At 42.5% G+C, this 27,918-nt stretch overlaps 1 protein-coding gene across 5 annotated transcripts; it reads right to left on the reverse strand.

Annotated features, from left to right (window-relative positions):
- LOC105906851 (microphthalmia-associated transcription factor-like) lies at positions 1–27,918 on the reverse strand. Of its 5 annotated transcripts, none has more exons than XM_031566117.1 (10): positions 27,696–27,918; positions 14,792–15,059; positions 6,777–7,019; positions 6,179–6,274; positions 5,402–5,519; positions 4,983–5,075; positions 4,750–4,800; positions 4,532–4,607; positions 4,253–4,400; positions 1–3,309 (listed from the first exon to the last, which is right to left on the reverse strand). In XM_031566117.1, exons 1-10 carry the CDS (start codon positions 27,797–27,799, stop codon positions 2,884–2,886), a joined length of 1,623 nt encoding a protein of 540 aa, XP_031421977.1. In that variant the 5' UTR covers positions 27,800–27,918; the 3' UTR covers positions 1–2,883. The 5 variants fall into 5 exon arrangements, with proteins under 5 accessions (XP_031421977.1, XP_012690534.1, XP_031421975.1 ...); XM_012835080.3 differs by lacking the exon at positions 27,696–27,918 and adding an exon at positions 20,979–22,429; XM_031566115.2 differs by lacking the exon at positions 27,696–27,918 and adding an exon at positions 18,467–19,019 and having other exon boundaries at positions 4,750–4,797.

The following is a 27,918-nucleotide window of genomic DNA, read 5'->3' on the forward strand; positions in this document are numbered from 1 at the left end:
TGTGAAAACATACTTGACATACTTTAATGCTTATAACAATCTTCTTTGCCTTCCTCCCAATGTTCTGCATTCAAAAGATATGCACTGATGAAGTACTGTTGAGCCACACACATGCCACTCTTTTTGTCCTTCCACAACCAAATAGTCTTTATATTGTAATGACAAGTGCTTGTCACAATCAAACCTTCTATCTGTTAAATACCATACCACTCTATGACATTTGGCTGCATAAAACTAAACCTCTCCGCAATCCACATCCCAATGAACAGAGGCTGCTCTGCTGTGTGCTGCCTGCTAGTAACACTAAACGGGACCAATTTCAGGTATAAAAGTCTACAACTAATTCAGTTGAAACCTGTGGGTAATGGCAAAAGCTATTAAAAAGTTTCAATTTACTAAACTGAAAATCAGTTCATTTTTAAAAAAAAACTGAATTTAAAACCAAACTGATCTTAGAATTTAGAGGTCACATGTGTACTAAGCAGAGATGGATTGGTTCTGGTTTTGAAAACAAAAGTACCATTTTGCTGTCTTACTTGAGAGTTACACCACCAGTGTCATGGACCATACTGATAAACTAATCCAGATGACGGACATGAAGTGATGAGAGGGATGTCTGCTAAAACTAGGATTTCCAATTTTGGAAGTGCATGGCTGTTTGCTGAAGAGGCAGACTGCCATGACCATGTAATTCATTATTGCCAAAAAATGGTCATACCTTAAAATCTCCCAAACCTTAAAAGTGTAGAATATTATAAACATTTACTTGCATATATAGATGTCACTGATGTTGGTAGTAAGTTTTGGCAGTTGACACTGTTCTACATTCAAAGAAAAACATTTGGTTGCATTTAGTGATATTTTTGTTTGTCATTAATTGGTTTCCTTCATAGCCAATCTACCCTATGAAAACAAGTACTTTAGACTTGTTGGCAAAAAAACATAAATAATATACCATGCATATGTGAAAAGAAAACCTCATTTTTATCTTGTGCTTTTCAAAAGAGCTGGCAATGCTGTTACAAAATGGCCTCTCCCACTGGCTTCTCTTAGAGAGCCAGCAGTCAGCCTTTTACCCCACTAAAATAGAGCAGTCAAACACCATCCTCATTCAGAAGAAGGTAACAAATGCTTCATTCCATTAGTAATACTATTTTAAGGCACTTCATTGTGAATGCACTTTGCTTGGCTGCTGGACACTACAACACAGTAGGCGTATCTACTCATTCCAAACTCGCAGTAAAACATACAAGAAAAATACTACACTACAACTACAATTGCATAGTTACACAAAGAAAAGGTTGCATCATTATTACTATAGACTCTCAGTATAGTGGTGAGAAGTAAATTGCAATATTTCTACGTACATCTGAGTACTGCGCTACAGTTGTATATTATTAAACAATCAAATATACAATTACAGTACAGTACAGCGTATTGTTACATAGTTGACTACAGTCATTCATATGGTATAATATGTGTATTTAAAAAAAATCCTAAATAAGATTGTTAGCAGATATAAAACATTTGTTATAAAAAAAAATTCAAATTAATGGACTTCCTCCAGTGTTTTTGACAATATCTTTAAAAAAAATCTCACAACAGTCTCCCTATATTCCTTCATATTATATTTGAACGTAAAAAATCCTGAAGATCCATGACATGGAGAATGGAGGGATAGCAAAACACAACAATTGTACAAGAAATATTTAAATAATTTAAATGTTATCAAAGATACAATGAAAATATAATTTTTGAGGGGGAGAATAGATACTTAGATTCATTTACTTAAGTTAAGCATTTTTCAGGCATTATAAGATTTAATAATTAAGTGGTATTATGAAATTAAATTATGAAACACCATCCCACTCATAACAGATCCATGGCATTTGTAAAATCAGTAGTTCAAAGGGTCAACATCACTCCATCACAGTTTAACCACTGCTGCCATGTAATACCTCTCACATATGTGCTTTACACAGTCCAACTCATCACCTTGGCCAGGGCTCAACAGTACTGCAATGACCGAACTAGTACAGCCTTGTAGGGTTCACATTCGGATCAAGAGGCCAAAATAAGGCAGTCACATCTTTCCTAAATGGAAATTTTGAATGGTGCCAGTATGTGACTGACCCAATTTTCCTGCCAGAAATGCATTTGGTGAAATGGTTTACAGTTTGGATGATGGCCTTGACTGGGGAATTCCCAGTGTTCATAACCTCGCATTTGCTACAGAGAATGCAATTGGGGCAAAATTTAACAGAAGATGTGGTGCTGTTATAGCGGAGATAGGTCTTGCAAACATCCAGGGTCTACGGCCACTGAATGGAGTTAGTTTGAGAGGTTCACGTCCTGTATGTAATGAAAACTCCTACTAAACTCGTACTTGAAACTCTCCTTTGCAACTGCAACCCCAATTTGACATATGTATGGACAGCTTGACACTGGACTTTATATATTCACTACTCTCATTAGTCAAAGTCAGAAAATAAAACTGCATGGCATGTCCAATTGATCGCCGAAAAAAAAATAAAGAAAATCACAACTCACATGGTAAAACCATCACAATTTGAAATCAGCCTATATATTATGCTTATTCAAATTTACTTCAAAATCACACCATAATAGATACTGACCTTGATTCTGTTTGAATATCATCTGTGGCAAATTAAACTGTACAGGTGGCCAACTATGGGAAGAGTGACCATAAAAAATAAAAGTGTAAACATTAGAGGAAAAAATATATGTGTAAATAATTGAAAAATAGGTCTTGCTTCTTCAGTGTTGGTTGGAAAGGCTACTGGAGAGCAGCTAGGGGAATATTGGGGGTTAGTCCAGTTTTTAGACCCTCAGCACAGCACCGGGGGTAGCCTGCAGGGGGCGCTAACAGCCGTGCTCGTTCTCCTCCATGCTTATGCTGCTCCTGCAGCTGCTGTCCTTGGAGGCGCCTGGTGAGACAGAGGAGAGCAGGGGGTCTCCGGTGCCCACTGTGGACAGATTGTCGTCCATCAGGATGTCGTCCAGCTTGGAGGACGAGGAGGAGGATAGGGGCGCTTTGGGCGCGAGGCCATATGCCGAGGGGTCGCCGGGAGGCCCGTGGCTGTCGTTGAAGGAGATGGTGCCGTCGGTGAGGTCCAGCGTGGTGGGCCGGGACATGTCGGATCCGTCGTGGTGCTGGTGGGCTGGGTACAGCTCCTGGTTGCAGTCTCCCCGGGAAGGTTCCCGCTTGATGGAGCGTGCGGTCAGCTCTGAGGCACATAGGGCAGAGGGCACTGCCAGGCCGTGGGCGCGTGCCTGCATCTCCAGCTCCTACAGGGCATCACCGGGGAAACAGGAGTGTTTGAATGTTACAGGATTCATTACTGGAACAATTGTTACTGTGGCTTTTACCACTGGCAATTTACATAGTTAAACTCAACTTGCAATCAACCGTTGGAATTAAAATCTTAAAGAAAGGACTATCTCTGTCCACTGTATGCATTCTTTGCGCTGGCAGTGTCTATTTTTTATATATTAACTAAATACATCAGTGTAGACAACACTAAGTGCTCTTGATGGAAAAAATGCCCTCAGTGCAGAATGTTTGTTTTCTGCTCTGGAGCTTTCAGTTGAAAACAGTTCAGTATTTGGAATGGCGCTAGGCTCGTCAATGTCACTTCTCTCATGCTGACCACTTCAAATCAAGGAGGGGGCGGGACATACACTGTCCACATTGTCAGCAAAGGCAAATCTAGCCGCCCCAGTCATATATGACTTAATATAAAAAGACTACCACAACCAAAATGTAAATTACAAAGCCTGGAGGGACAACAGCTTCGGTTGTAATGCCAAATTAGTTTCTTCTGCTTGTTGAAGTCATATTTTTAATCTGCTGAGTACTGAGTACTTTCAGTTAGCTAGTTAGTTAGCATAAACAATGTTAATGTCCGGAAGTGCTTGTAGGCGTTTTTTGTAACCCAGCAACAATAAATGCTTCTAAGAATCTGAAAATGAGGACGTGGGCGCTGCCAGTGCAAAAAACACATCAGGTGCACACAGGCCCTAAAGCCCCTCAAAGAGTACAACAACAAAAACAAGTACAACAACGGAAAACATTCTTTGGTGTCTCATTTTTATTTCACCATTTGTGTCAGGTACAACCTCTTTTCGTTTCTATGCAGAGTCCTATGAGGATCATGGCTCCTGTGGATCAACCCTGGGTTCTGTTGCAATTGCAAATGTGTGACCCTTTCTAGAACCCACAGCCCTGTACCTGTATCCGCAGGATCAGATGGCGGTTGGCGTGTTCTAGTTTCTTCTGCCGGGTCTCCAGCTCTTTGGCACGTTGCTGCTCTCTCTGTAGCTTCCTGATGTAGTCCACGGAGGCCTTGAGAATGGTGCCCTTGTTCCAGCGCATATCCCTGAGGGGTGGACGGTTAAGACACTCAGCTGACACCAACAGATAGAATCGAACTCGATGGCTTGCAAGATGCCTGTTCCCAAAAAGGGCACGGCCCTCTAAGCAGTTTAAGAAGAAAGGAAGCAAACTTACGGGTCATTTGATTTAGGGATTAAAGTCCCCAGTTCCTTGATGCGATCATTGATATTGAACCGCCGCCTTCTCTCGACTGGTCAGGAGTGTTGTTTTGTGACCACAAAGAGACAGTGAGAGAGTAATTAGACATCGGAGCAACCATATGACATGAGAAATGATACAGACACTATCACTCAAGAGGCCTTATTTCTGGTGAATGTGAATGAGTGACATACTCAGGTTATGATTGTCTTTTTTTTGGCGTTCTTTGGCTAGTGCTCTGACTTCTGGGGAAAAACGGAAGAAGCAAACACAAATGATAGATTTAATGGGTGATCTGAACAAAAATCTGAACATATTCCTCTGCACATTACATCAGAAGAACATGACACTTTGTCACATCACTGACGAGGCATGATAACAATGACTATTCAAATTTTTTTATTGGAGTTTGAATGACCACACGTACCTACAGGGAACCCTTCAGGCCTCTGATAGTTTTCAAACTTGCCACAAGATCCAGGCTTGTCCAGCATGTGCATCATGGCTGGAGATGGAGTGACTATTTGGCACATGACATTTTGAGAGTGTTTATTGTTCACTGAAAACATAATAGCATAACCATGGTGTGACATTTCAGAAAATGGCTGACATGACGTACATACTGGAATTAGACTGAATAGCACACATTTCAGTACAGTGCATGTTCAAAAGGCCTGGAGAGTGTTTGAAAACACACAGTTGGTGGAGTTGCCATCTTTCACCTAGAGATTTGCTACAAATATGGGGATTGGGCCTTGAGGCAGACCAGTAGGTGTTACATACCGACCACCAGGTGACATAGCCCTTTACCATATACAACAAGTTCAGTTTGAGGAGGACACTCACCAGAGAATTCCCTTTTAATGTTGGGCAGATTGGCTGGGCATGAGTTGCTGATGGCCAGACCTGGTGGCGGCATGCCTTGGTTGTTGTACATATCCAGGATGTTGGCAGATACCCCAATCTGTGGAGGTACATGATCATCAGACATCCAGACAGAGCACTGGAGAATAAAGGTACATGGTCATCAGACAGAGCACAGGAGAATAAAGGCTCTCTCCATCACTGACACTCAAAACTCTTCTCTGGCCCACAACAACAACATGCAACGAGTGGGGACATGTTTCAGTGGAAGGATAATTCATCACGTTAATCAACAGAACTGTTAAAACTTCAGCAATACTGTAAAAGTTCCACCCCTTCTAAAGGTGTACACCTCCTGAACACTGAACCTTTATGGTATCTCTATCTATATGGTAACCTGGAATTACTTTGCTCAATTTATGGCATTTCCACTGAAGCATAGTCTTCACAACCACTGCTGCAGTGCAGATGATGGTGGCAGCTGGTGTGAGTTGCTCTGAGAGATAATGAGCAGGATGACAGCCCTGTCTCACTCCCTCCAGGTGTTGATTAGGATTACACTGCTCCATATGGGCTTCACTAAGGAATGAACACTGCTGCGTTAACTCGCAGTGAAGCTCTCAACGCCTTGACTAAAGAAATGGCTCCAAGCAAGCCACTACTGCATACTGCATCAACCGACAATGACCAGGCTGGATTTTATGAAGCTGTGAACACTGACAGAGGAGAGAGAGGGAAGGAGGTGAGAGGATGTTTTACCGAGTTGCCCATTTGAAGCCCCGGGTCCATAAGTCCAAGGATATCATCGTTGTAACTGGACTCCAAACTAATAATGTCATCAATGACATCGTCCATCTGGAATTACAAAACATCAAAAATGTGACACACTTTCAGATACACAGTTCATAATTCATGAATATGCATGTACTATTCTCTGTCCTATCCGTGTTTTTTGCATCATTATATTTTGTCAGTTAGATGTTTTTTTGTCTCCTTTCAACCAAAAACACTCAACACATATGAGGCATTCTTGTGATACCAGTTTTAGACATCAGTGAACAATGGAGTTGGAGCTCAAAGTCCATTACAGTATGGCAGCCAATGGATGCACACATTTCGCACACATAGCAAATAATGAATTTGTCGGTGTTGACAACCCGCAAACAACATATAGTGTACCAAAAAATACATACAAATGTATACATACAAGTGAGAAACAGATTAAGACCATGGGAGTCTAGACAGAAGACAATTTTACCCCCCAACAGGACAAACACAAATCCAACTATGTAAAAAAGAAATTACACAATTTTGGTAAGTTGCATTCTTTTTCATGCATTACGCTTGCCTCCTGTACCTCTTTCTCTGTAGAGTTGAGGGTCAGTAAGGCCATAGGGCTGTTGGGGGCACTGTTCCCCGGCCCCGGAGGCATGCCCCCGTGATCAGGTCCCTGGTTGGAGCAGGGTAAGCTGACCACCTGGGACCCAAGCTTGTTCAGGCTCACACAGGGTTGCTGTGTGGTGGACAGGTAAGCCTTCACCTGTTGCCTCTGAGCCTGCTGGATGTGGTACTTGGTGGGGTTCTCTAGGTGTGTGTTCACCTGAGTGAGTGAGGGAGAGAGATAAGAAAGAGTCAAGATATTTACACAAATCTTAGTTCACATATTCTCATCTGCGTTAATATAAGGATGTCAGACAAATGTAGGTTGTAGAACAATTATGTAAACTTCTAATTGATATTAAATGGTACAGTGCTGTTTTTCCACATACAATCAGCTGTGCAGATGAATCATTGGCTGACGGACACTCACCACTCAATTTAGATGCAATTAATTAAAAGTCATTACAAAAATGAAAAGCAATTAAAAGGCATTGTAAATTGCAAACCAAATTTAAGACCACAATATTTAAAAAATTAAACACATTAACTATACAAGTCATGCTTTTAGATTATTAATCTATAAAACGTGATGATCGTTAGGACGTGTTGCCAATCTGATATAATCGGCATCTATATTAATATAATGATGACTGAGGTAATTACTTTAGAAGGTTTTTTGGCTAAATTAAATTAATTCAGCCCCACCTGATAATACGGATGGTACTCAAGCATCTCCAACATCCTTCAGAGTTTTAAAGAAAGAATATCCGTCCGTAATCCAAGAGCAATCACCAGCGTACGCTAAACGCTGTCACTGTACTCTCTTGACTCTTCTCAACAGTGCAAACAAACTCCGAGACTCCTCGCCATCCACGTGTCTTATAAGGGGCGAGAAACTCATTCGCTATGCATGAAACGCAGTAATTGGGAGATACAACGGAGCCTTTTAAAAGTCTGTGTTGGTCCATACAAGTGATTTATGGTTTTAGGGTCCTTCTCTGACGTTATCCTCTACAATTGACTCTTGTCACTCAACAAGGCAACTTGTCTCCACACTGACACTTGCCCTCAAGACAGGAAAACAGACAAACAAATAAAAAAACTGAAATTAAGTTACACTTAAGACCTTAGCAGAGTGAAGCTTCATGGCACTGTATGTTCATGTCGGGCAAGGCTATGTCTGAGTTACATAAACAATAACAGCATAGGCTCCAATAACTTCTACTGCAATAATCTTTGAGCCAATTTACGGGACTACAACAAAATGATTAAATGATGGTTAAATAATGTTTTTAACGACTACATTGCAACCTATCAAGGCCACTGTCTACAACTACATTTGCTGTTGTGATAAGAGATAGAGACAGATACATGTTCAGCTATTTCCCACCAAAATCGCATCAAAAGCATAAACACATTCTTCTTGCGCATTTTAAACATAATGGGATTTTGGACTGGGCAATGCATGTGCTGAAACGCACACGTGGAAAAGAAAAACTAGGACTGTGGTTTACAATTAAGTCTCCTTTCACAGATGCTAAAATTTTGTGATAAAACGCTATTTATGGACTTGAATAATTTCAATGTATTTTGCCCAGGCCTACTTAGCATTAGAAAAACAGCTAAATCGAAATGCCACAACAGGGACACAGTCGTGCCAGAAAAAAACAGAGCGGCTCAAGCAATTAAAACGTTTCTAACTTAGTCCTGACATCAAATGACGTCAGAGTTCATGCATCCTTCGCGCAAATGGGGATGTATTGTTTCATGAAATGCTGGAGGCTGGGCTTTATGTGCCTCACGTCGCCCTCACGTGTCCATAAGAAAAATCTGAAAATAATGAATACCGAAGTAATTGCCAGTGAGCTTGCAATTCCGACTGTTTTCAGGTAAATTAGAATAATCTATACTTCTACTTGCCACGAACTTGCAACTGCCACGTTTTTAAAGTAAGAGTTATTGAATATGTTGGACCCCCATATATATGTCACAAAGATTCGTAATAGTGCCTTTATATGATGATCAATTTACCTCTTCAACATTCAGTTACTAAAAGGCTTGAAAGGTGCATGCAGATAAATCCTGAGGCTATTCTATGTTTAACTCCAGCAGAGTTATTTTGGGCCTTGCCTCAGGGGGAGTAGACACTTCTCATCACAAGGCAGTTAACTCATAACAAGGCAGTTTACTTGTGAAAACATGGGTAGTTACAGAGTTAACATGGATGGTGATTAGCTGAAGTCTGTTTGTAGGGAGAAGCTGTACAAGTTCCAGCCCAGCAGAAAAAATCAAGATGTAGAAAATCACACCCATGGTAATAATAGTTTCACAACAAGGTACGACTGTTATCAGTGAACAATACAGTGACAAGTGTGAACCAAAAAGAAACTGCTGACCGCCTGTGACTATTAGGATTAGCATTCTTCAAAGTTACACAACCATTTTTCCAAAATATCTTTTTCCAACCACTTCCTCCACATTAGACACTGATCTTTACCCTCTGACTTCTCACACTGGGCGATCTATGTAAATGGTGATTAAACAAATCTAAATCAAGAAAGAAATTTGTACTTATTAATTAATTAAACCTTATTCACAATGCCTTGTACTTACACTAGATTAACTGCTTGCTAAAAAATGTGACCTCCATTTCCCATAAGCCAGTTATGGATTACATAACTCAGTCCTCACCAAATAAATTGAAATGTATTGTATTTCCAGGAATTTAGAAAACCAATTCCTTTATAACATTCTTCTATACATCCGCAACAACTTGTTTTACATTATCACACTGGTGGTTGATGGGTGTTGATACAGACACAGGGAAAAGGGGGAAAACCTTAAAAACGTTTTATAATAGCCATAAAAAAATCAACACGCGATAATCTGCTAATCTGCCCAGACAGGCCCAGGCTCAGAGAATGAACTGGTGAGGAATTTACGCACAGTGCATTCCTCCCATCCATCCCCATGCAACCCGTGTTGGAGGTCAGCGCTCCTGCAGTCTACTGACCCATGGAGGACACAGACAGCATGATTAGAGATACAGATCAGTGCGCATCACACCAATTTCACTCGGCTGTGCGTGCACCTCTTTCCCACCACTGACGCCAGATCAGCACAACATCGATGGCAACGTTAACACTTCCTCCAAGTTGCAGAAAGACGAAGAAATGTTAGCCTAAAATGACCTGTGGTGAAATGCACAATTGCCATGTTTGTTTCAGTCGAAGAAAAAAGAAAAGTTTGTTTCTACTCTGTTTGAATTACATTTATGCACATGCAGAAAGTGTTATTCTGCACGACAAGTCAGTCTGAGAAAGAAAACCGATGAAATAAACACTGTATTCTTTGGATGTGTGTTTGTATGCCTACACAGACCCGTAATTTAATTAGTTAATTCTCAACGCAGCACAGTTGATTGCAAACAAGTAATATGAAACCCATGCTGCTTCTACTCTGCAAAGCATTGAGAAGGAAGCTACAAAGTGGTTTAGTTCGGCAATCAATTAGATATTTGGATGACTATGCATTTGAACAAACTAAATCAATATTCCTGTAAGAGCACTGTGAGATTGTTTAAAATCTGGACTTAATTATGAGTTTTAGTTGCAGTTCTGACACTCTTACTTCAGAATGCTCCAAAAATCTTTTCCAACAATATATCCCAAGATCCCATAATAAAAACCCTGAGTTTGCAATTCAAACAACACACTGTTTACAGTAGTACAGACTTAAGGTAAGTCCTGAAAATGTGGTTAGTTGCGGAATAGGACTTGTCTGTTGAGTGCATGACGAAGCACTAATTGAATAATGTACTCAACAGTAAGTAAGCCAACCTCAGCCTTACTTGTAAAACAGATACGCAGTGTGACAGTGCTTCAGTACTTCTGCATTAACTGGGAGAGAAATCCTGTGGGTCTTGTGAAACCTGAACAAGGCAGGATTTTTATTTTTCAGAGGGAAAGCACATTAAATGCAAAAATAGGCAATTACGTAACGCTACCCATAGAAATCTCTAAACCGTGAAGCCAGAGACTGTAATTTCTATTTGTTCTGTGAAATGTTATCTATATTTCAATTTCACAAAGCTGTAGAGCAATGCAGTGTCACAACTATGACTGATAAAAATCCAACGTATACTACATACCAATGATACAAACACATAAACAAATTAGCTTCCAATTTACACGTGAGAGAAAAAGCAGTAGTTGGCATGAGAGCCTGAGGGAGGAAGTAGGCACACGGGAAGGGGGTTCGACCGAGTGGGTCACATGCTCCAGAAGTGATTCATGCTGGTTTAGTACGCTAAAGACATTAATATTCATTTTACAGTACGGGATACGGCCTGTGTTCTTGCTCTGTTAAAATCCACTTAAATGGGATAACATACAATTAAAAAGCATCAAGAAATCCCCCGGCCCGCCAGAAGACGGACCCCTTTGGGAGGCCCATGACCAGCCGCCAACGAGGACCCAAGGGAGTTACTTCCCTTGCGGTCAGAAGTAAATGACATTTCTGGTGGAACGGCACACACATCACATTGACACCGCCCCCCCATCCCCCTTTCAGAAGGAGGGAGACAACAAAGAGTGATCTCTTTTTTCCCCCCCTCAACGGGAGCAGCATGGTTTCTTTGGATGTTCTGATACGCCTCTGGCCACAGATGAATTAGCAAGAATCTGACCCTCTTGACGATTCACACAAGCTGAATGGCAGACTTTGTTTGTGTAAAAAAAAACAGATTGTAACACTCGCATAAAAGGAGGCTGCCGTTAAAACAAATGTTAATATTGGCTACATCAGTACAAACATCTAGAAATGTCACTGACACCATTATCTGTGGAGGGGTGACATCATCAACAGACCCACTGTCCTCTCAGCAATCTCACATAAAACCAACTTATTTTCATAGAAAAAAAAACATGCTCTGTCCTTAATTTAAGAAATGAGTACCTTATTGCCTCTGGGACAGCAGGTCAAATACCAAACAGTATGACTGAATTCTTACTACACGTCCTTCAAAGCCCCTCTTCTTTACACATTAATACAAGTATGCAGTGATAGAAATGGCAACCTACAAAACACTGTCTCAGTATATACATAGTGAGATATTATCTATTTGCTACTGTGTGTAAACAGCCAGTCGAGTGAACAGAATTGGACTTCATGCAAAAGTTTATCAACCACACAAACGGGTATGTGCTGAAGTGATACATATCTGTAGCTTACATTTTACAAGTGGTTGTGCATATTTTTGCGTGTGATTTAAAAAAGCTTGCTGTCAACACTGTACGGCCGATGAAGTTAAGCATGTTTCTCCATACATGGCCGCTTCTCAGAAAAGCTAAGCCAACACATTCTCCCTGGCCAGCTGAAACAATGAGGCTTTTGTTTGATTTTCTTTAAAACATGAACTCCAGCATTGTCCAGCCATTCAGAGGCCCACACAGATATGAGGCATCCTCAGGTAATGGGGTCATTTGGATGAGTAGAAAAATGAAACAAAACAAAACAAAAAATAATAAATACAAAACACATAACTTTTACCGTTATCCCTACAGGGTTACCTACCATGTTAAACAGCCTTGCAAATGCTTGACACACACCAGAGCACTGTATGTAAAACCATAATTAAAAGCAGATGACTTAAATTGTATTTGATGTTACACAACTTTTTATACAATACTGTGGCGGCCCTCACGCTACCATCTCCACTTTTACTATTCACCAGGCGCTGCACTTCTTGCCTCTACACGACTAGCTGTGTAACAGTCATTTTCTCGCTCCTGGTTCTTTAGAAATGTCAGTAATTTGAGAGAATCCCTTCACTAAAGCTATGTTGAACTCTCAGGATATGATCCTTCATTCATTTCAAAGAAACTTTTTTTTTCCTTCCTTTTTTCTTAAATATGCTGTGGAATGAAAGCAGTGCTCCTAATTACGAGCATTCTTTGCTGAATTAGTGTTCAGTGTGTGGTAAAACTGTGCTTGCCTTTGTCTAGATCCCTAAACTGATCCCGTACTTATTTCTCAAAGGGTGAGGGGTCACTTGGCTAATTAAGGGACCAATCAGTCTTTAGACAAACTCATCTGAACTTAATGTTTTCACTTTTGAGGTCCAGTGGCTCCGCCTGGTACCCCTAAGCTAATTTCGTGTAGCTTTGCGAGGGCCTTGCTCCTCTGGCTGCAGATCGGCATGCTGGCCCCGCCACACAGCACTGGGCAGGAACTGAGCTCTTATTTTGGTAATTCAGTCAATGAAAAATGCCCCATAAGCTCCTCCCGTGCAAAAAAAAAAAATCTTCTCCCGCTTGTCATCTCTCATTCTACGCTAAGAGTGTTAAAGACATAAGCTGTGTTTGTGTTGTATGAGTGCTGCTATTGTTTCAGCTAACGTATGTTTTTTTTACTGCTCAGTGGCCACTTGAAGGCGCCCAGCGATATCTACAGCAAGGCCTCTGATAAGCTTTGAGGCGGAAAAAAAATGTGTTGGTCCAGAAACAAATAATTAGCCCTTATTTTACGCTGTTTCTATAGTTGACATTCATCCAGACCTTCTATACAGGCACCTGATTGATGCGAAGTAGTAGCCACAGCACTGCTAATTCTTAACTTAAATCCGTATTCCCACTTAGAAGCACTGCTTAAATTATAATAACTGTGTATTATTAAATACAAAGTAAATAATTTAAATATAGCAATTAGCCAAAACTGTCTGTTTTGTTTTCAAATAAAAGGAGGGTTTTCTATTGTGCATTGGACACAACATGTTCCCCGTTATTGCAACAAATGAATCCGTACAAGATTAACATCTAGACAAGCAGCACTTAACCTGCAGATTTCAGAAATGACCACAAACTCTTGGTATGCATGAAAAAATTAATAAATCTCACAACTGCCAATAAATATCCAGTAGATTTTGACAATTCAATTAAACTCTGCAGATACAAAACCCAAAACATGGTCCAACACTGACTTCAACAACCACAACTAAATCAACACAATTCAACTTTGAGGCTCTACTGAACTGATATTTGCAATTCTAAACTTCACTTACACTCTAATTCTAACATTTACAAAAAGACTATTCTCACTGAGAAACTGTCCGTTCCAAACAGCACAACAACAAGAAAACAATGATAAAAAAAATCTCACACCACAGATAACTTCAGAGCTAATTCAGAATGTGGCAAATGCCACCTGTTCATAATTCTCTACGTACGTCACCGCAGATTCAGATGAAAATAAGACTAAAGCAGACCTTACCAGACAGTATATTTAGGATGTGCTCTCAGATGTGCGGTTGATTTTGTAGTAATTATCACACTCTGTCTGGAGAACCTGTACCGGTCTGTAGTTCCCCACCCCGCCCGACTAACAAAGAATCAAAGCCATGAAAAGACGTGAATGTAGCTGAGCAAATAGGATTAAAGATGGCTAAATCCAAAAGGCTGGAAGCACAGCATGCATTAAAGAGAAATTCTCTGGGGAAACATAATCCCCAAGTGCGTTTTAACACACTTCACTCTCTACGATCAGCTTTTACCCCCCGCCCCCCCCCCCCTCTCCTTCTCCACTTTTTTTGAACACACATATCAGAACACACCCGTGCCCCGCACTCTCGCACATGTCTACAACTAAGGTGCTGCTCATACAGCTCACTGGACAGACCCAGCGGAGACGAAAAAGACACCACAACTTCACATGCATGTATAATAACTCTTCCCTCACATGCAGTGACAGTTACCCACTCTAAGATACACACAGTTGGGAACAGACAGGCCTGGCCAAGCCTGGCATGATCCACCGGACTGGTTCACAGCATTACTAAGTTCTCACCTACACACACCTACACACCTACACACACACATACACACACACACACACACACACATACACACACACACACACAACACCCCCCAGGCAGGTGAGCCAGCAGGTGTCGGTGCACTGTGGGTCAGGTCGGTCAGTGTTTTTTTTTTTTTTTACCTTCAAGACCTCCATGGGCACCTGGGCAGAGGAGGGCAGGCTAGGCGGCGCTGTGACGTTGATGGCGGGCGTCTGGCTGGCGTTGGGCGGCCGGGCGTAGGGCGAGGAAGAGGAGCAGGAGGAAGAGGAGGCCTGGCGGCGCTGCTGCTCGCGGCGCTCCTGCTCCTGCAGCTGCTCCCGCATCAGTTGCTGCCGCAGGAGGATGCGCGAGGTCACGCTGGACGTGCTCAGGGGGGGCTTGGAGGAGCCATGCTGCTCTGACGGATTACTGCAGGGGCAGGGCAGAGAGAAAGAAGAAGAGAGGGAGAAGGAGAGAGAGAGGGAGAGAGAGAGGAAGAGAGGGAGAGGAGTATAGACAAGAGAGAGACACAAGGGAAAGAGGGTAAGAATTCGTGAAAAAAGAATGAGATGAAGTATGTGGAATTGAAAAAAAAGAGAGATAGAGAAAGATGAGAAAAAAGAGGAGACCAATGAAGTGAAGGAAAAATGAAAACAGAGAGCAGGGTAGAGGGAAGGAGTGGGGAAGGAGAGAGCACAGGGGAGTTCAAGAAAAGCACAAACACTGTGCTAGGTGCTCTGTAATTGAATTATTCTGAGACGTCCCAATTTAATTGGCGCAGTAATGAGCAAGAGTGTGCTTAGGGGACAGGTTGTTAAAGCATGAGGTTAACACACACACACACAAATGCACACGCACACGCGCACACACGCACACACACACACACACACACACACACACACACACACACACACACACACATACACAGAGCAGTCAGCCTCGGCTTGGAGCATAAGTGTGAGGAGATGTGTTAAGATACATAAATTGAAGAATTACTGTGACATTTCTCAGCTCAAGGACCGTTATAGTCCATATTTACAACCACCAGAACTATCTAACTTCATCAATGCGGCTTCAAAGAGAGATAAATCACTAGTTTACCAAGTGATACAATTATCACATTTCCACATAGTCACAAAAATGAGCAAATAATGACATTTGTTTGCCCATTTGGGGATACATGAGAACGGCCTGGTTGTCTCCTACATTTTGTATCTTTCCTTCTCTCTTTCGCTAAGGGACTCTACACCAAGTGCCACAGAGCAGAATTGATCTCCACAACCATAATTCAATCTGATTCATGAACAGCACAAAGAATCCTCTGGGTCTGTTCACGGTCTAGGAAAAAAAAGGGCGAAAAGAAAAGGGGAAAAAACGCTTCACAAAGTGTTTCAAAATGCTCAGTGGACACACATAGTTTCAGTTCCTCACCTCATTAGATTTGGAGAGCAGGCCTCCAGACACACACCCGTATACCCAAAATACTGAGGATCCGCCTGCACCATGAGCTGTCGGCCTGAAGCGCAGCCCAGGCCAGTGATCCTTTTGATAAAAAAAGCACCCCTCCACCAGCATGTCCGGCCAAGCCAGCTGTGCTCTGATCGCACTAATTAGCCAGCCCAGTCCAGTCAAACCACCGCCCGGCTCTCCTGCAATCCCCAGGCATGGAGGTTTACATGCTATAATCCCTGTCTTATTGGGAATAATCTCATTGTCTAACCAGCCCACCTCGCTCACCAAACACCACTGGGGAACAGAGCTAAAAAAAAAAAAAAAAAGAGTTTATTTCAAAGGCAAATTACATGTGTGGGACATGGCAAACACAGGGGATTGGATTTCAAAAGCATTCTTAGTATAGAATTATATGAACTTCTTAAATTTCAGCAGTAAATCCACACAGCCCAATACCATTAGCATCATGAACTGTGAGCATAACTGGGCAGACTAAATCCATTGTTACACATCAGTATCCTTTGATATGGCAATGTTATTCTTTTGAGAAATACAGATAATGAAGGATAAAGAGTTATATTATAAAATATGACGTTGTGGTACATTTTATATGGAAATCTAAAAATACGATTATATATTATATTATGTATTATATGTATTATAAGTTAGCGCAGCAGTATAGCGGGTTAACATCCCTATCTGTCCCAGATCGCGAGGGAAGAGCAAGTCCGTATGTTCCCTTTTTTCCCCCCACAAACTGATTATGTGTCTGTCTGGCACAAGTGAATCATCTTCTTTGACAAACCCGAGCTTTGAGAGACCAGTCACTGACTTCCTCAAGACTGAAAGACTGCCAGCGGAACCAAATTTAACTTCACAGGGCCAGTTTAGCTCCAACTGATACCAATCAACTATGGCTCTTTTCACTTAGTTCAAGTGATGCCTCTTCAGAAGGAGGACAAAAATGAACTTTTGCTCGTAGATGCTCAGTCTTACAGCAGTACATTTCCATTTCATTTTTCTTGTACACTGATTAGCACATATGTGACAACAGCTGTTAAGCACTTTGAGCTGCATTGTTTTGTATGAAAGGTGCTATACAAATAAAGTTTATTATTATTATTATTATTATAAAGACAATTCTGCCTTACAACTTTGGCCTGGTTTGAAACTCCACACTGTTAAGCAGGGCATGCCTACACGTACACACGCAGACGGCCAGCTCCCATCATGGCCTCACAAGCACAGCAGGGAGTTATGCTTAGTAATGTTATCCTGGGCAGTAGCATCTGATGAGGGATGACAGCAGATGAGCAGGTACACATTTCTCTCCAAAGACCTGCTCTGCTGTGAACAGCAACGGTTCTGCATGCACAGAGAGGCCCCTCACACAATGAGCAGAGAGCATTGTGCTTCACGTTTAAGAATGAAACAGTGCTCTTGTCTCATGCTCAGAGTAATTTTCCACTTTTCTATGTGGGGCAGGGGCATACTTCCCTAGTCCTTTTGCATGCATATCAGTGTGTGTGTGTGTGTGTATGTGTGTGTGCGTGTGTGCGCATGAGGTCTTCTGTGCTTGCGTCAGTGTGTGTGTGAGCTTGTTCGTGTGTGTGTGTGTGTGTGAGTGTGAGAGAGAGATAGTGTGTGTGCGTGTGTGTGTGAGTATGTGTATCACTGCGCTTGTGCGTGTGCTTGCATGCGTGTGTGTCAGGAAACACAATGGCCACATAGTCCTGCACGGCTACACCCCTGCCTGTGCCACTGAGGAGCCAATCAGAGGAGAGCCGTGGGGGCAGCGCTGCTGAAGGAAGCAGTCCTCCTCCACACACCTAACAGAACTGCTAACCCAAGCATTGTGCTACGCCGTCCTGCGAGAGCTTTCACCCGCTTTCTGCCCCTACCCTCCTTTTTTTTAGAGCACACACACACAAGCCTCCAACAATAAGCGGCACATCTGAACTCAAACAGCACCTAAACAAACAAAGTGGGCTCTTTGTGTGCACGCTTTGGTGTTAAAGCTCTGGAGGATTGCTACCGTTTCACATAAACGAATGCAATTGTTTCTGTCAAAACTTTACAGTTGTGTGTGAGACTTGCCCCCCAGCTCGGAACTTTAGCCCTGATCTCCAACAAATCCTGTCGGCGAGTCGCTAATGAACTCACAAATTGAACAGTCAAAACCTGAACACAGAGAGAGAGCGCTCAGTAGCTTAGTGACTGCACAGGATATTTATAGTCAGAGCTGAGTTTTATTTATAGAGTAAACACTGATACACAAATATACATACACACAAGCATACGTACATTCATGCAAACACAGTCACACAGATGTAAACACACACACACACACAGACGCAGTCACTGTCTATGTTTCAGGTACTCACAGGTGGTTGCTATAAAATGAGCAGGATCTGTGCACTTGGATACCCAGTGCCTCCATCTTTTTTTCCTGAAGGTGTATTGCCTGCCCTTGGATAGCACTGAAAGTCACACTGCTGTGTTTATGGGTGAGAGAGAGTGTGTGTGTGTGTATGAGCAAGTAAATGTGTGTGAGTGTGTGTATAGTGGTGGGGGGGTGGGCAGGGGCAGCTTGCACCAGAACTCCAATCCCTTCACAGAGCAAAGCGCAGTGGGACAAACCACTCGAGCACACGCTGGCTGTCATCAGACCCGCTCAATCCAGCGCCTACCTGGAGAACTCTACTCACACTCAGATCTCAGATCATATTAAACCACTAACCACACAAACATAAGCACGGACTGACAAATGTGTTTAACATCTGTCCCGAAAATGATGACATCTTCACCTTTATATGGTTACATATCTTGTCATCATGGGTGTGATTGAGTGTGTGTGAATAAGATATGTTCATATTTTCATGCCATAGTCATTAATAAAAATGCAGGAAATATGATCTATTATTGGGGGACGTTACTTGATATCTGTCACAGTTACTGGAAAGATGACTAGCCCTATGAGTCCGAGGCTGAACTAAAGCAAGTGCACTGTGGGAGGGGTGGAGAAGGGTCGGACGGGTGGGACATTCCTTCTCTCTCCAAGAAAAGGGGGTGGCGTGAAACCTTGCTGGAAATCAAATGGGACCTGTCTCCCTCTCGGACACCAGAGGGCGCACTTGGTCACCTTCTGCTGTTTCACCTTGGCGGTCACCTTCCTGGCAAGCGACAGACGTGACTGCAGGTGCCCACCTGCGCCGATCAGCCGCTCCTAACGGCACTCGGCGGGCTCGCGGCTGGAGCACGGCACAATGTAAACGACTGAGGAGAGACTCACACTCGCAGCACTCCCAGGCCAGCTCAACACTCCGTGGGCAGCCTGCTCGACAGCTTGCTGGAATCTCAGCCACGACCGGCTGAGAACGTACGCTCACACACAGGCAACAAAACAGATAACTAAACATATGGACACATACACACACACATGCGCATACCCACACACATACACATGCACACACTCCTTCACATACACACACACACACACTCTCCCTCTCACACTAGAGTACACAGTACACATGCACAAACACACACACACACACATACATACATAAACTTAGATACATAAATACACACAGACAGAGACACATAACTGAGAGGCACACACACACACACACACACACACACACACACACACACACACACACACACACACACACACACACACACACACACACACACACACACACACACACACACACACACACACACACACACACACACACACACACACACACACAGGCATGCAACAACAGCCAAGAGAATAAGAGGGTGTGTGTTTCTCGTGCATTAGCAACAGGGCACAATTGAGCAGAGCCGGTAAACGAGAGGAATCTGACGGCTCCCTGTGCTCTGCTGAGGGGTGGCCTGCCATCCGCCAGGCAGGAGAGCCGACAGCATGGACAACCCATTTGTATATGCAAATACAAAGCCCTTAACAATAACAACCGGTGCTCAATGGTTTGCAAAATGGAAAGATTTTAAGAGAGTTACAGTTTTGCTTGCGCTGGTTACCCATTTAAATACATCCTACATACTTCAGGTTCAGGTTCTAGTCTAACTATTTTAGATATGAAACCAAAGACATTTCTGGAATAGCCTGTCAGTTTCATATGGAAGCCCAGAGAGGTCTACAGGTAGTCATCTGAGGTTAAAGGGGGTCTCCGGCCCATAAGGGGGGTACACGTACAGGGACAAATAAAAAATGGAGCAAAACCACGGTGCATTCTGTCAGCCCTTACTGACGGACAGTGGGTCTCTTTGTTATGATTGCTGCAGGCACATAGAAAAAGGCCTGTTCATTCAATTTGAACTTGCCGTCTCCCATTTCTATAATTAGGTTTTATACATTCTCCCTCCACTTGTTTACTGCGCTACAGTTACTCCTGTGGCCCAACAGTTTGCCAGGCTAATACAAGTGGCTCACAGAGAGACAGGATGAAGGGACACAGCACCCTGCATGTCACCGTCCAAATGTCACGTTTTGGCCACAAAGTTGCCATAAACCTCAGAAGAACTTCATAAAATGATAACATGACATGTTTATACATGAGTAATATTACGCTGACAAGAAATCAGCACTATTATCAACAGAAGTAGTGTCAGGTAGTTAAAATCCTCTATGCATAAATTAGGTCTACTACCAAAAACATCATGAACAGCAAAATAGGTACAAACTGCCACATCACTGAAGACCCCTTTCAGCTATTTGCCATCTGACACTTAGAGTCAACAACATGTAGTATGGCATCTGAGATGAAATATAGACAAGGTAATAACGCCAAGACACAAAGTAATTATACATTATATCATACACACCTCAAGAGTGTACAAAGTCATGAAGGTACTTCCAAGATTCACTGAAACTAAACATTAAAATCTTACCTGATGAGTCTCATGTCCAGTGGCTTCAGCTGAAAAAGACACACTGGTTTCTACACTGAGGTGCTGAACTCTGACAGATCCACCATCGGAAGCAATGAGTCAATAGACTGCCGGCTTTATGCTGTTGTCATCCTCTACTTATCTCTGTTGTTTGGGAAAGTGGGAGGCATGCATCCTGTGTAGATTGTGAGAAGACTTGTCTTGATCATCAATGAATGGGTAGTTTTAGCACACCGTAAATCCCTTATGGTCCATCTTAAAACAGCCATTCACATTTTAGTTGAGAACTTTGAGACTTTATCCATTAATAGAGAACTTCGAGTCTTCATCCAACACTGTGTCGCACGTTCCTCACTTTAGTGGTGTTGACACAACAGCTAACAAGCTTCCACCAGCACACGACTATAGTGACAGGAGCAGGTGTATCACATTCAAGGACAGGCCAGGCAGTGTTTTCAGCCACTCTCTTTACAACTTCAGAAAGATTCTGAGTCTCTCCGAAATGTGAAACCTCTATGTGCTAAGCTCGTCCACCCGAGTCATCGGGGATACTGTTGGTTCATCAGAGCCCGAGGGTTAGTTTCACTTCTACGATCGCTGGCGTCAGGGGCTTACGACATGTCACCCTTGGCCCCCTGTGTCTCTAATGGCAGTTACTACTCACTTCCTCTGACCCCTTCGGCCTCACCTGGGCCCCTGCATGAGATAAGCCCAGAGGGAGCCCCTCTCTATCTCTCTCTGTGTGACCTTGCTAACAGAGAAGAGGGGAACTGAAGTCTGCTGGGTGAGCCAAACATTCAGCTTCCCAAAAAATGATTACAACTGATTAGAAACCCACAACTGTTCACTCAGCGATGACTGAGCTTTTCCCGTTCTCCAATTTATTTGGGAGATGGGCCAAAATAGGGTCTTTGCAGGTGAAGGATGATTATTTACGTATTTAAGGAACAGGAAGATGGAAACTGTAGTGGATATCTTTGATATTTTTTGTACGTGTGCTCGACGAAAAAACAGGAACTCTGTAACATGACTCAAGAACTGGGACTGAATGCTGTCTAAAAATATGCCATCTGCCCAAACCATCATCTTGCGCAAAAAAAACATCTGACCACACTGGCCTTGCAATCAGCGATTAATACGCCCGTGAAGGAACACCTTGCATGTTTTTATCTGGTGCTATGTGCTGACGGTAAAAGTGTAGTATAAGGTACTAAAGACCTTCAATCCACCACAATGACAAAGAGTGAAAAAATTACTATTAGACTCTGATTCTTCTGAGTCAACATCAATAGGCGTAAGCCTCCCTTTGCATTCGTCATCTGGTCCCAATTGACCTTATGAGATAAATCAGGACGAAGTTTAGCAGTCTGGAGCTCCGTGGCTGCTGTCCAGTGGACGGACTGAGGATGGAGATGTGCTTACACCCCAGAGCAAAATGCGCTGCAGTGGGGGGAGAGAACCTGCCACTGTCACTCAGGCAGTGGCGGGATCAGTGTCAAGAACATCCTGGCCCTCCTGAACCGGCCACTCCAGAACAGAACGCTCCCTCAAGCACCTTGCCTTCACTGCTGTAAATCCTCGTAGCGTAGCGCTTCACAACACTGAGGTCAACGCCTGGTGAAGTCTCATATACTTGGGAAAAAAGGAATTTATTTTCAGCCTTGCATTCAGGATATACAAAAGGACCCTTTGTGCCCAAACGTGAGAAAAATGGACACAATTGAAAAATGTATGAACACTGTGGTGTACATGATACTATTTACAAATATTCCATATTGACAATATGCCAATTCAGAATTAGAATAGAATAGAATTATCTATTAAAAGTCAAAAAAATGTTTTGAGGCTATTCAACCCAGAACCCAGAAAAAACGGAATACTTCATAATACAACAGCATTATGTGATATGCTACAGTGTCAGCCTCACAAAAGTCTGATGGGATACTTCACTCAGAGTCTTAAATGGATTTTACAGCAGCACTGATTTCATTCGGTGACCCTGTGACGATTGTGACCATTTCAAATTATAAAAAGATACGCTGGCTTTTCCAAGCCTACTCAACAATGCTGAGTTTCTTCACAAACTCTTGCTCTTTCCATGTCAGACTGCTAAAGGTCAACTTGAGGCAGAACCAAACTGACGCATTTCCTGCTTAAAGACCATGCAGGGCTGGCAGATCACTTAAGATGGCCACTGGTGAAATTGAATAATCGCTAGTCGAGGTGGAGAGACCATGCACAGCACTGCACAGCATCTCCTCCAAGGGTTACTTAGCAAATTATCTCCAAAGCAAACAGAAACAGCTGGAGAAACATCTCCCCTCAGCCTCAGAGCAATCACTTCCATTTCTAAATTTACAGGCCAATTTACACCCCGCAGAAGACAGGTTTCAGCGTCTGTCATGTGTCTAAATTAAGAACGCCTGTCTGCCACCAGGTCCTCCACTGCCTGGCCCAGAGCAACACTTCCTGCTGCAGATCCTCATCATCTTTAGATAGCTTTACCTATCTGACTTTATCGTCTGTCTTTATCAAACTGGGAATGTCTTCCCTAGCCAATCTTCCAAAACATATTGGCATGTTGTACACACAAACACACACACACACACACACACACACACACACACACACACACACACACACACACACACACACACACACACACACACACACACACACACACACACACACACACTCTCTGACTAGGAGAGATTCAAAGTATGCTAGTGATGCTAACCGCAAACTGTAAAATAAATGTAACTGCCACCAGAAGCAGCAGGCACAGTAAATACACCACACCGTCTGCACACACAAACAGAACATCGGCTCTGTCAACCTCTATTTAGGCTGTGTTTATGTACAAGTAAAATGTTGATTCTCTGCTTTGACATTGTTTAACCATATTGTGGCAAAATAGCCAGTAGCATTGTAAAGAAGTGCAAGACATGGCAAAGTTTCTTTCAAAACTGATGGCAGCACAAAAAGACCATTCAGCCTTTCAAATAAGTCTCAATGTAATGACATTTTGCTAATGAAGAAATTAGTTTACAATTATGAATTACATTACAAGCCAAAGCTTTATGAGGCTGGCATGTTAACACCATTACTAAGAAAAAAGTCCATGTCCACAAGAGCAACTCTGTAACAGGCAAATTGGTAACACTATATAAGAATGCATGGTTGTTGCAAAAAGCCAATTTCTGTGGTGTTTCATTGCTGGTGCGGATGTCTCATATCTGATTTCTAAAGAAAACTACAGTGGAGGCATAACCTTTACCATAATCCCATCTGTTCTCTATCTGTACTTAAAAGTAGACAAAAGTTTCCAATTACAAACACTTATTGTAATTTCCATTATTATTACGTAATAGATGTTTCCACAAAAATAACAAGATACATGTGATTGCTGTGATTGCTGGGCCTCTAAAAAAAAAAAAAAAAAAAATGGGCTGAGGCCTATTCTCCAGGAGGTGAAAGGTCAGCACTGTCAAGACGCAAATGGATGTGATCTCGAAATAACACAACATCCACATATCAACACACACTAAACGTCATTTAAACATGTAGGCTACTATTTCTGTTACCTTCAAATAGTTTTATGTCTATGAGGAGTATAAATGAGTGGACCACAAGGTAAGCACACACTAGTGAATGGTTCATTCCAGAGGGCAATAATATCTATTGCTTATGTAAAATAAAGCATGGCACGGCCCTAAGAGGGTCAACAGTATGCCTCTCACATATAGCTTCAGCACTGTTTATTACTGAGCAAATATTTGAAGTTGTTGACAAGACAACTCCCTTCTCATTGCATAACTACAATTAACAAGCGGGAGATCCGTGAAATACTGCAACTGAAGCACCCAATCTCGTTCCCCTCGGAATTCCAGTCTCATGCCAGGTTACCATTATTCACAGAACTATCATAAACAAGAAGCACACCTGATGTATGGAAAGCAAATGGTTCAAAAAGTATTTTCTTGCAACTGACACATTGAAACCTCTGACGTATGAAATTGGCAAATGTAAAGGTAAAGGTTAGGGTTCAGTATTTCTTAGACGCTTTTATCCAAAGTGACATACATAAGCATCCTGTAGTGGCCAGGAAATGACCCTGGGTCAACTGATTGGAGGGCACCTCGGCTAACCTCTGCACCATCAAGAAACAACACATCACAACATTTCTTGCCAATTTCAACGTTATGTTTATTAAGATGTGCATGTGTATTAAAGTGTAAGTATACCCCCAGCTCTGAGACTAACTTCTCAAAAATGGGCAAGGGGCTGAGAGGGGGGGCGGAGTGGGGTTGAGGGGAGGTATACTTCTGTGAATGATGAGTCTCGATCAGCGAATGCAAATGAGACTCACACTCATGGGCGGGGACTGGTGGAGGTGGGACACCCATTTCATGACGTGGAGGAGTCCCAAATGCTTGACTCTACATCATCTGCATCGGCCTTTCAAGGTTCAAGATGATTTTAAATAGTAGATGGAGTGTTGAGACATTTTCAACCCATAAAATGCAGGTTTTTATTATAAAAATATATCATTCAAATATAATTCAAATATCACTCACATCATTTAGTTTACAGCTAAAAACAGCTAACAGACAGCTTCGATTCAACAGAAGCCAGTGATGGGGCACCTACATAAGTACAGAAAAGTCCTTATAAAGTTGAAATCTCTGAGCAAACATGAAAAATTAGTGAGAGTTGCCTTTGTGTAAGAGAGGTGTAGATTAAAATACAATTTTTAGTCACAAACTCACAAACTGACTGATTGTATAACTGTTGTGAATGGCCATACGACTGTTTGTAGCAAGCTAAACCTTATATCATAACATCACCTACAGATACACCTTAATTCACCCACACGTGAATTTACAGTAACAGCGATTGGTTGGCCGAGGTGGACATTGTCTGGATGGCAGAGGCTGTGTCTGATGGCGCCCAGCTGGATGCAGGGCCAGCTCCCTGGTCATTTCAGAGATCTCCAGCCCTGCTGGCCTCTGAGCAGTAATCTTGCACCATCACCATCTCCCTCTCCACATTCCATAGCGTCAAGCAGTGTATGGGGGGGGCAGGCAGCTGGGTATGGATGCAAGGTCAGCTGGGGAGAACACCCTGATTAATTGGTCGCAGGCCAGCTTAGTTCGCACAGTGGATGGCATGAGTGCGTATGCCCGTCTCGTCAAACTTTCAATGTCATGAGCCATTAAGAGCATCGCACCGCACCACAGCAGCTCTCCGCCTCATCTTTGTCGACTATATAACTCAGACTGCAGGAGCTTGGCTAGGAAGTGTTGCCCAAAATCAATGTAATCAGCCCTCTCAATAGGATCCAAAACCAGCAGACAAGACAGAGCGTTGTCCGTCAAACAAAGAGTAAGTTGGAGGGCTCTCTGGTCATCCAACCAAGCGCTCGCCCGAGCTAACAGTTCAAATTGGGCATGGAAAGCCTCCCAGTGTGATTAGCTCGCGTACTTGGGTATTTTTATGCCGACCACCTTACGCAGCTCCCCAGCGCTGATATTTTTGTTTTCATCTGTGCCAGAAGTTCTGACTCCTTCTCTAGCTGACATTGCAGCACCAGCACTGGCATGCAAGTCCTCTTCCTCCATCTTGATACTGAGGGATCCACCCCACTTCTGACAGCAGTATGGCCAATTAGCATAGAAGAATGACTTTTAGGCAATTCTTGTACCTCACACACCACACTAGGCATGTAGTGATGCAAATGCAATTACTCAGAATAAAACCGAGAGGCATGTCGGCTGTGCCATATTTAACAATGACACAGATACTAATGGTAAACAGATAATGCTTACAGAAGTGGGGCTAAACTAAGGGCATTAAAACGACAATAACAGACAAATAAGATAACATTCCACTAACCAACACTGGACACAAATGAAAGGCATAAAACACGAAATTCCAACTTAGAACATTCACAATTCTACCCCACCATTCCCTGCATAGCATGATGGGAACACTCTCTTAACTACAAGTATTGTTACCCTTTGCACCCTACAATGTTTGGATTTAGCTTCCTTTTTTTAATGTCATAAAAGCAATAACGGTACAGTCTTCGTTTTCTCTATAACTGTTTTGAGACAATACATAAATCAACAAACAAACAACATAGACAATTGTGCTTAATTCAACATATGGCCACTGCAAAAGACAAAAATAAAAACAAGGAAACGAGGAAATTAAATAACTGGACATTAAAAGGAATGTAGACAACCAAAGGTAGTGTGTGTGTGATCAAGAGATTTAAGAGATAAGAGATTTTAAACTAGCGTCAGAGAGGACTATAATTTTCTAAAATCTTTGCTATAGCGGCAATATTTTAGGGCCATTTCGTGTTCCGTTCATAGACAGCAAAAGGTTCCGTGCATCCAGTTGCGCTTCATGATTCTACATGTTCTGTGAAAAGACAAGGCGGGACATGAATTTCTACAGGGAACGAAATCAGGTGCTTCAGAGGCAAACGTATCCCAGCTCGAGCGCTCATGTGGCAGGGTGACATCCATACTAAAACATGCCAGCAAAGATGTACTAAGAAAAAAGGTCCCCTGTCTTGCAACTTTAGTAGGACAACTTATTCCAACGCGACAAACTATTTCAACTAAGAGAGAAGCAAATTGTCGACGAGCTGTCATGAATAAACCGTTAAAGTGAACTTAGCTAACGTTAACACACCATCGCACTGACCTGTTTTTCAGAGGCTGGCTCTTCAGCTCGTAATACGTTTTAGGCTCTTCATGGAAATCCTCCCCAACGTCAAAGTCGGGTACTATGCCCGATTCTGCTTGCATGCCGTCAGCTGTCAACTTTCTATTTAGCCCGAATAAACTACCAAAACTTAAATTTCAGCGAACAGTATCAGACACACGCAGTGCCAGCCACTGTGATGTGAACTATTCAATCCTCCCAA

The sequence above is a fragment of the Clupea harengus genome, chromosome 4 (assembly GCF_900700415.2).
Source record: "Clupea harengus chromosome 4, Ch_v2.0.2, whole genome shotgun sequence".
Taxonomy (NCBI): domain Eukaryota; kingdom Metazoa; phylum Chordata; class Actinopteri; order Clupeiformes; family Clupeidae; genus Clupea; species Clupea harengus.